The 10,717-nt window shown below is 49.2% G+C and overlaps 1 protein-coding gene across 1 annotated transcript in view; it reads right to left on the bottom strand.

Annotated features, from left to right (window-relative positions):
- LOC126545393 (uncharacterized) overlaps nucleotides 1–10,717 on the bottom strand; it is a 112,260-nt gene that overhangs the window by 14,544 nt on the left and 86,999 nt on the right. Inside the window, exon 4 of the mRNA XM_050193233.2 lies at nucleotides 48–163. Coding sequence (XP_050049190.1) covers nucleotides 48–163 — 116 coding nt within the window. The remainder of the gene's footprint in view (nucleotides 1–47; nucleotides 164–10,717) is intronic.

Raw genomic sequence — 10,717 nt, 5'->3', positions numbered from 1 at the left:
CATATTTGAAGCACTGCGTTATGTGATGTCATTTGATAAGTACTTACCCATTCGCGAACGGGTAGCCGGCGATGGCAGCCGAGTCGTACGGATAGTACATGGACGCAGCGTACGGGAGGTTCCGCCATGCTTCGAGGTTCTCCTTCAGGTCGAAGCCATTTGCCTGCGAGAAATTAGCCATTTTCCTATATGTTATGAATCCATTTCCTGCCGCTGTGCAGCGGAAGACCGTCACTTAAGCATACCGGTATTTCCCCGTGCGATATGTGCAGTTTATTCTCAACTGATTATCGGTGCATGTTATAGTATATAACTAGATTTAACATTATAGTCGGTATGATGCGCGCTGAATGTGTTCTCTCAACTGTTCGTTCTGCATTGAACGAACAAAAACTTGCTCATGCGAAGCATGCGTCCGTTGTCACTCAGTCGGCTTTTAAAAGGAGCGATGCCAGAGAACTAACAATCTGGGCTCGCATCACGGCATATGGAGTCTCGAGCGCCAAAGGGTTCTCTCATCGACATCAATCAGCTCACTAATGACCATGCCACTTTTACTTTCTCATAAGGCCAGCGCCGAGGAGCTCTGCCAATGTTCACTCACTCGCTCACTCAGGCGAGAACGCCCAAGGCCTCTCCTTTGCCTCAGTTAGCGTTTCCTTATGACGAGAGGCATCCTTGGAGCCGGATCGGTGTACGTTTACCATTTTCAGCGCTGGCGACCTGCCACCTTGTAGCCTCTCTCCTTCTCTACACTTGAAGCGAACTTTGTCAAACTGCCGGCATCAAACAACCGCATTATAAGTGCGTCTAAAGGACAACGTTCGTAGTTACGAATGATGCTAATCAGTTCTTGTATCGACATGCGGCGGCCAAATTGAGCGCGGAGCCGATTTTAAAGATTTCCTTTTACTGCACTGGGAAGGTGACGTCATTGTCTTTGGCAAAGGAAGAAAATCTCCCGTGGAAACTGAAAATTTGACTGATCAAGGTGATTTTCTGGCCAAATTCTTAGTATGTTACAATATTTTCCATTTCATTTTATATTTTTCCAAATGTTTCGCTTGTTCTTAATAGACAGGACTTAATGTCTTTGTCTAATCTAATACGAGCCTTTGCCTATGCCTTTGCACATTGTGGTATGCGCCCCATTTTAGAGGGAAACGAAACCAAACCGAATGACCGAGTGCGCTGACAGACAACATGGCACAGCATCAGATGACTTTAAATAAACCATGCCGTTCATCAGCTTCAAATATTTCCCACCCTTTTTAACGAGTGTGCTGTCCCGAAAAATTCAAAGCAAAGCATCTTGTATTGTAGTAAAACTCTCTCTGAAAAGTTCACGGATGTATTCTAACGCAGCGCGGAGCATTCTAGACGCTCCTGGTAGCCTATAGCCGCCAGACATTGTTCGAGCCTGGGGGAAATAAGTGCTGAAAAAGACATTCGCCTCCTGCTAGGCGTCTGTGTGCGAACAGCAGTGTGGTGGTCCATTCCTTTTCTTTCTTCACGCCGCCTCCCTGCTGGTCGGCGCTGCCCGCTGCCTCATTGGCATTCCGAAAGTGCATCCAGGGGCCGGACAAATGAGCAACAAGGCTTCCGTTCGAAGAGCCCAGCAAGCAAGAAAAGGAGGGAAAGGCCCGCAGTGGCGGCGCTGCATAACAGCCACAGAGCAAAGGCGACAGACCGCGTGCCTGCAGCCGCCGGCCGCGGGCAACACAGAAAAGAGGCTCCTTGCGCATACAAATCAGGATTGAAAGTTTAATTCGCAAAGAAACTAACACACTGCTCCTGCGAGAAATTTCACCACTCGGAAAGCCGCGTGCGCTGTACTCAAGCGCGGAGTGAGAGAAAGAAAGAAAAAATTAATTACACAAAGTACACGTTGTCTGAGAGAGGGAAAGTCGTCAAGAAAGTTCAGTAATGCCGAGTGAACATTACTAAGCAACCGCGTAACTTGGCCGGTCCACGCGTTTCTTGTCGTCGCACGGCGTGCTCTGGAGATTTCATTAATCAGATGAGTTGGCCACCGAGGAACCCTCTATACGTTTGCGGTGCCCCAAGAGATTTCGAAAGCGTTTACATTTGTGAGATGGGAGTTCCGAACTACAAGTCACAAATACAGAAACCGCGACGACATCTTGTCAATTTCGCTGCACAGCCCTTCACCCAAATGCTACCTTTGTGCAAACGGGATCGCAAAACGCTCGCGCAGCTTTCGCTCTCAGCAGGCTGCGTACTGAATTATTGGATGGCACATAGTTCACTTGCGACACGGGCACAAGTGAAGCTGGTAGTAGTATAGCATAGCGAAATGCGTGCAGAATTATCTGAACGCGTTAACAATGTGCCTCCTTACTTTGAATAACCTCAATAGGCACATAATCTCTGAGTGCGCTTCGCGACTCCATAAGAGCGCCAAAGTCCACTGCTCTCTGGTGCCTAAAATAATTGCCGTTCAGTTGAGAGCAAGAAAAGCAATCCGTTCAGAAGCGGTGGCTTTTTGTCTTCACGACTTCAAAGGCAACATCTTTCCGTGACCACTGAGTCCACGTGTGATGTTCGTAATAAAACCTACGAGGTCAACAACTCTGGGTTTCTTGACAATTTAGCGGACCCTTTCGGAGTACATCGTTCACCGAGTTGTGCGCATATCACACGGTCCTTCTTTTTTGATAACGGTCCTCATTCTCAGAACCAACCACCTTCCCGTCAACGCCGGTGTAGGATTGCAAGAATGCCAGTGCTGACGTACGTGTCGCGACCCTCATCACGGGTCAATTCGCTTCGGGAGCGCCCACTGCCGGCTCTCGTTAACAGTTCACTGTCGAGGCAAGTCGTTCCTAAAATGAAAAGCAGTATGCTGAGGCACTGCCGGCAAGTGGCCACAACTATGCCCTCCCCCCCTCCCCCCCCCCCCCCTGTTGCAGATTAGGCAAGAATCACTATGGGAGTGCTTTAGTCTTCGCCAGTGCTGACATGCCGACATTTGACCTTCCCAAGAGCGACACCTTGCTTCTGCGGCGTGCTGTACTATACCTCGTCGAGCACACACGTGGTAACCTTCGGGAAGTGCGACTCTGGAGGGCGACGACGCCAGCGCCGGCGAGGCAGACCGAGCGGCCGCTTTCTGGCGCGCCGCTGGGCCATGGCGTCCGGCGCGGCCATTGTTCGGAGCGGCCATTCTGCGCGGCCGCTTTCTCGCCAGCGCGTCGCCCGTCGCCTCCTCCGAGGAGTAGTCGTCGCTGAGAGAAAACATGTCGCGCACACGCAACGGGTCGATTGGGCGCCTTCGTAGAGCGGCGATTAAAATCACAGTTCGCGGACTGCGCACAAAGAAAGGCCTTCCAGGCGGAATCGCCGATCAGCGACGCGCTGCCGCCGCGTGCAGCCGCCCTTGCGTGAACAGGCGCCATATGCCTCCAACCGCGCCGCGTGCACGAGCCTCCCAAGGCTCCCCGCAAAGGGCTTGTTCGCCGATAGCCGCCGCACCGCTTACATTTCCCGAATGCAAAAATGGCTTCCTATGGCGTGGCGACTGTATAGCATACATGCGTATACGATGGCCACTGCGGACACAGCAGCATGCAGTATACGCACAGCGTCAGGCTTGGACCCTAGAAACCTAACCTCCCTTCGGCGCCTTTCCCCCGATCTTTTCTTTTTTCTTTTATTTTTCGTTCACGTATGTTTCTATTCAGAAGAGGTTTGGCTTCCTGCGGCGTCCATCGCCTTCCAGCCATTCCGCGAACCGGTCACTTCCGATTAGTGCTGTCTGGCACGTTGGGCTCGCATTTCAGCATAAACAAGAAGAGCGAGTAAGAGGGCCGAAAGTAACAAGCGCGGCTCACAGCAGCAAAAAACCACGCACACGCTGTCCGCACGCATACGTGATTATTGGCTGCTCGCTTTTATTGCCCGGCTGCGCGCAGTCGAAACCACTTTGTGGACCTCTCCGCGTATTGCAGACCAGCTGAACAGGCGTGTGACGGTGTTAGCATGCGTACGGCTCGTTAAAGCGGGCGCGATAAAATGCAAATACCAGTTTGTAGCCAGCTGCAACACTGCGTATAGTTGGTTAATGGTAGCCACCAGGTCGGCGAGAGGAAGAGCGCTACCACACGATGAGCAGCATATTTGTTTTTGTTTTTCGTTATTTGAGCGACGTCTAGTAACATAGCTCAGAGCGGAGACGGTTGCTGCATACCAACTACAAGCTTCCTCTCCAGATCGAGCAGCTCAACGGAGAACGAAACCGATTTAGGCCCTCTGTGAAAGGCTTATAGTAGTTTCGACAATGCCCACTTCTGTAGAGATGCGAGAATGCTGCAAGCGAGCGCTTTCTGAAGCGTCCCAGCTATTTGTAATTCCCCCTCTGCTCCCACGTTTCCCCCTCTCGCGAGTATGTGCCAAGAAGGAGTAAAGGCCAACCCGGTGTATAGCGGCGCCGCTCCTGACGCCCACTTTAAACGACTCCTCGCGCATGGCGTGCGATGCCCGATTCTGGCAGCTGCGCCAACTCGAGCCGAGAGTGTAGGCCAAGCGAGCGTCAGAATATCTTATCTGCATTGAACGACATCTTCATTACAATCGCGCGAACAGGGGCGCTGAGCGTGCCGACGCGCGGAGAAAACAAGCAAACCAGTGGGTAAGTGATCTGTTCCGAATGTAGGCCAGATAGTCCACAATCAGGCGCCCCAAAGGGCTCCACAATTCTTTTTTTCATCCAGAGCGCGCCATAAAGCATAAATCTCCCGCTATCGGATTCGCTACCGCGTTTCGGGCGCGTATGTGCCCCGGAGAGGCAGTGTGCGCGCCGACCGCGCCGTCCGTCTCCGCGGGCTCCTCCCGGCCACAGCCCTTTCTCGCGCTCGCGGCGGCCCCTCTGCCGCCCGGAGTTGCTGTGTCATCACGTGCTCGTCAAAGCAAACGCCAAGAAAACGGTCGCTGCAGTAAAACAAATGAGCGCCGGTGCTGGCGACGGCCGCCGAGGCCGCTTTGTACATACCTGGCCATCCGTCCTCTTTGGTTCTTCGAGCGGTGGGAAGGAGAGCCGATGGGCCGATAGTCTCTCTCAAACTTCTCTGCCGAGTATCGCAGCTCTTATCAGGCGCGTTTCTCCGCGCGAGCCCATAGCCAAAGAGCCTCCCCCTGGGCAGTGTGGAAACAAGCGGTCGCCGGGACCCGCGAGAGCTGGTCCGGTCTTTTCGGCGCGCCTATCGGGCCTCCGCATCGGTTACCCAGCTCTCGCTCCGTCTCTTCGCAGGCCATAACAAGACGCACTGCCATTGGCGCATTCCGATCACGTGACCAACCTGGCGACAGGAATACTGGCGGCTGCATTGTTTTATAGCGTCTGCGAGGTGATTTACGAGCGTTCACTCCATCTGGACGCTGCTTCTCCTTCCTGTTGCTCTTGGCATCGAGACTCCTCCCCACTCGTTTTACGTCTTTTCGCGTGTCGCAGTTATGATTTCACTTACGAACGTTGCAAGACCAGGCCCACTTTACGCGCCAGAGGTAAAAGCCACCAGGTTAAAATCGCTCTCTGCCATCTTCGACACTGCGCCTACCGGTCGCTCTTTCGCTCGAGCAGCCTTGGGAGGATGCGTAAAGCCGCATAATTGAAAGCAGGCACGAGCTTACACTCAAACCACTACTCTTAAATAGAAGCTGCTCACAAAAACAACAATTGTTTTTCAGTGCTCCCAGTGCGACGACGCGATAATGGGCTGTATTTATGTATTTGTACAATTTTTAAGAAAAGTTAAGTTAGGCAGTGCACTTGGTAAACACGGACACAAAAAATTTAATACATTCACAAAGCGCTGATCTTTCCCCCTTCAATGATAAGCATTGCACGTGAAAGAAAGGCCATCCTGTGTTGTTAGTGGTGGTTTGTTTGTTTTCACTGCTAAGATGCATCGAACAAGAAGAATCTACGAAGACGCGACAGGGCGTATATGGGCTATACGGCTGATTAACACGTCCGACATTTTATTTCTTGCGCGGCGTTTCACAGACGTATTTGTTACTGTTTTCTAGTACGTTATAGTAAATGTGGTTATTTCAATGTATCCTGTATTACATCAAAGTTATTCGTTATTGCTTTGTTCGTATATACGTCACATAAAGCAGCTTGACAGCAAATGAGAACGTCGCACGGCGTTCACTGGAGCTGAAAGTATGCCCGGGGACGGTGCCAAGTACGCCTTTTAAACTTGCGCAAATCACTTGACATCGATTGTGTTCATGGGATACATGCCATAAAAGCTCTTCGGCGTATGCCGAAGGTCGCGTTTGATTGCAATCAGGTTCCAAATTATCTTCCTTTGAGCAAACAGAGCCCGAATGCGAAGTAACTCAACCGTGTAGATAGATATTAATATATTCCTATAGTACGGACAGGCGGTTGCGAAAAGTGGTTTCGCAGATCGGTGCGAGCATACAGATTAGCCAAGCGGCATTGGCTAGTAGTAAATCACGAAAAGATAAGTGTCTAAGGAGAAAAATGAAAAGTTGTCACTTTGCGACGACGTAAATTTGCGATAAGATCGCTTTCACTTCCTGTTGCTGAAGCAGCATAAGCCACAAAAAATAGAGATGATTATTTTCTTCTTCTTCTTCTTCTTCTTCTACACGTTTGCGCATAATGTCGCCTATATGTTGCAACAATAGTTTGCACTCGTGGGGAAAAAATTGTACTGCCGAAGTGTGTCATCATGTCATCAGTGTTCTCAACAGCTATAGACGAGCGTGGAGGATAAGACCAATCCTCATTAATTAAGCAGCAAGAAAAAGATCACCGAATAAATGCAATGAGCAGCCGCGAAAGACGATCCGTCAATAATCAGCTATTCTCGCTTTGGTCTACGCCATTGTAATTTGCATATATAAACTACTTAACGTAGCTTGGTTCAGTTTACTCTTCAATATATTTAAACAAGAACCCACAGAGGTTTCACTTCCGTGTTCGTGCTGCCTCCTTACCCCCTCGCACTCTCTCTCTCTATTTGTGACTACAATATTCAAGAGAACACGAGTAGACCGACTTCGCTTATCAAAGCCGTGCTACCACCTACAGGACGAGACATTAGTTATCTTGCGCTTGAAAACGGAGAACGCCCAGACTGCGACCTTCCTTTCCTTGTTTCTCCGACAAAGTTTCGGTATGTCCGACCAATTAACGAAGATAGCAAGCCGCCGGAGTATCGGCAACGAAACGAAGAACGCAACGGCGAAATTTCGCGAGCACCCCTTGCAAAATCTGCGACTGCGGCCGCTGAGAAGGGCGCATCTATGAGGTGCCCGCAGTGCTGGTGCATTTGCGAGTCGCCGACAACACCGCGAACAGCAATTCGCCCGCTCGGTGTTCGCCACGGTTGGCTATAGTAGCGCTTCGGTACTGCAGCCGAGGCTGTCATCAAGATAGGAGCTATCTCTAAATTGTTCAAATGGCAAGCCGAGAAATCGGAATGAGTGCTTCGCGGGTCGCCCCGGCTGGAACTCCCAGGCTGTGCGACATCTCAAAATGCACCATTCGTATGCCTCGCGTTGAGCCCCCAGCTAAGGAGGGAGATGCCGTAAACAGGACGTCTTCCGTCGTTCTTCTACTCGTCACGCCCGTGGCTTTTGTTGCAGATTCTTTTTTTTTTCCGGCGCTCTTTACTTGTGGCTCCGGTCACTCGGCTCGTTTACTCGCTGCTTCTCGTTTATTCCGCCTAAAAGATTTCTTGCTGTCCCCCTTATCGGCGAGTCCATTAGTCGAAGTCTCTCGTCTGCCCTACGGAGCGACGAGCTGAAGCAAAAACAGGCGCGCACTGGCGGAGGTAGAAATAAAGAGCAACCTGTTTCTGGTGATAAGGTCGAGTGCCCTCTCCGTGGCCGCCACACGCCCGCCTAGCAGGGCTCCCCTCCCACACTGCGGGCGCGCGAACCATCCCGGGTGACAATCACAGAATGCGAGGCGATCGTCTGCCCCAGAACTCAACCGACGCCCCTTAAGCCATTGTCTTCCCGGCCGCGGCGCGTTCTCAGCGCACGCCACGCTGGCAAACCTCCCACGTTGCGTCCGGTATTTAACAAGAAGCGCCTAAACGAGAAACGGGGCTCTTTTCACTTCTTGTTCCTTCATCGCTCGTAACAACGCTGCCTGCTAACACTCGCAAGAACACTGCCGTCGTCTCTTCATACTCCATGACTAACAACGAGGCTAAGTTCGGGAGGTTACGAAACAAACAATGCGTGTCGACTGAGCTAACGTCGCTCGTCACGATGGACGGTACTCAAGGCCTCACGCGAGAGGCATTGCCAACAGTAGTACTTTAATAGGCTGTCGTTGAGTTTTTCTTTTTTTTTCGTCGCTGTTTTTGCTGGTGTTTTTGTTGTAGTCTCTAACCTAAGTGTCTACTTCAGGCAAGCACGAACGATCATCAAGTGTTTGCACGCAAGATCGAGGCTACATACACCTAAACCCTATACAAAACAGCAAGAGCTCACCTGTTCCCGTTGAATATAACCAAAAACTTGTTGAAAACAACCACAAAAATAAAACAACAGAAACAAATTTGACATAAACCTTCAATTAAGGCCCGTCTATGAAGCCTGCTATTTTCCCTGTAAATCGAACATCGCGTGTTAAAACAATCTTAACCTGAAACGCTCCAATTGACCGCTTGCGGCAGTGCTGGAATTGCAACAGGCACACAAAGATATATACGCACATACAGAAACAGACAGAACGGTGATATTTCTGAATAAACAGAAGACTATGTAATGAGAGCTGAAAAGGCTGGGTCTTACCACATAATCCTCTCAAAGACACATATCGCTAGTCTGGATGCCTACAACCGTATATGCACGAAGACATCTCTTCACGTGTCTAGCTGGCAGATCGCAAATAAAAGTTGATCCACGACCTGATGAAAAGAGAACTATGAGCCTAATCGATGCTTAAAGACTGGCCTGCGCATCTGTACCAGAGGCAGTCCAGAGATGGCGCAAAGCTAGTTTGCGTTTCTTAGATAGGTTCATTGCCGTTGAAATCCTGCACATTACTTTTTCCAACCTCGCTTTTAAGCGTTGTATGCCTGTCGCCTCAACCCATATAACGAAAAAATAAAAAAATGAAATGCCAGTATTGGCGGCAAATCAACCAATGATCACAGCTATACACCTCTCAAACGATATCGTTTCTTGTCTTTTAAGTAGGCCTTTATTATGCAAGCAGCGGATAGCTTAAACGTTTCACTCCTTTCAATGAGAACCTTTATGATCGAGCCGCATACGATTTCTATGATGATGCATGTCGACTTCTATGCCTTGTAATGGGACGTGGCTATTAGTATTCTTTCGCATTCGTAATTTTGTGACAATTTGGTATCCTTGAAAGAAATTTGTAACCATGCGCTGTGTTTTAATAATACGAGATTATTGTCACGTAAGAAGCTTCAGGGATAGATATTACTTATGACTTATTACAAACATTACTATTGAAGGTACTCCATATGTTATTACTAAGTTGCCGTTACTTCGGAATATATTTTTTTAATGTCGTCACGCTATGCGTCATCCCTCTATGTCCCAGAAAATCCCAGAAAGTGTTGACCTGGCGACTTTCTTTGGCATTAAAAATTTTTATTTTGTTATTAATATACATATTTCTTTAGTTCTACTCTGCACTGTGTAATTTCTTTTGCTCATACTTGAATTATTGTCATTTTGGGGTGCCACGCCTTTCCCCAATGAAGAATGTATTTTTTAACTACGGAGCTACATTCATCTTATTCATGTCTCCTGCTTTATGCCTCTCCAGTTGCAAATTTGTTTTTATGCAGTACATCTATCTATAATAAATTATATGTGCAAATATAGTTTCTTATGAAATTTAAGATATATACTAGAAATAACAAACAATTTGAGTAAGGTCGCCCAACTACAAAATCAAGTTTCAAATTCCACTAGAAGACACGGGCAAAGCTTGCTTGTACCGGCAGTTTGTTTACATCTAGGAAAACGCCGTCTTTATTGCAGTCTTACTGTTACGAATGGTTGTGGTATGGCGCTTTGGACACCTAAACTTGTACTTACCACGAACTCCGCAATAAACATATAAATAAGGTCAGAACATTACCAAACAAGATAATGTCGCACAGCCTCATCAAGCGCGTGTAGCTGCTAAAAGCTGTGCCGGTTGCTAACTGGCAAGAGCGCCTGATGCTTCTCTGTCCATTCCCGACCATTAGCTACAGATCCGTTATTGTCGCACAGGCTAACCGAGCGCCTCTGGGTCTGCTAACCAGCTCAGCAGGCTCAGACTCTCCTTTTCGCCTAAGCAACATAGGAAAACAAAAGAACTCAGCATGGGTTACGTGTTGCGAAATTTGTCGACGCCTTAGCTCCATTTACGTGCGCTCCTGCGACGACAGCGAGCGGCGTTCTCATAGTTCATTCCTTTCTATCCGGCTGTGCCGCAACTAACTCTCCCGCAAGGCTGCATAAAACAAGCGAAGATGACCTAGTGTGAGATACGTGGCGACCCCTCGAAGAAAACCTGTTCGTCGCGTCGGGAGACGCGCGATCCATCATGCTCTATCGTACGTTAGTCGGAGGCGTTCGTTTCTGTAATGTTGCCAGGTCAGTTATACGGACATGCTCGATCGCTACTCGATTCTCGGATCGCCGGGCAGTCGGTAGCAAAATACAAGATCAAACT

The sequence above is a fragment of the Dermacentor andersoni genome, chromosome 1 (assembly GCF_023375885.2).
Source record: "Dermacentor andersoni chromosome 1, qqDerAnde1_hic_scaffold, whole genome shotgun sequence".
Classification (NCBI taxonomy): domain Eukaryota; kingdom Metazoa; phylum Arthropoda; class Arachnida; order Ixodida; family Ixodidae; genus Dermacentor; species Dermacentor andersoni.
Note: the sequence above shows the minus strand (reverse complement) of the source record. Positions and strands in the feature narration are given on the sequence as shown.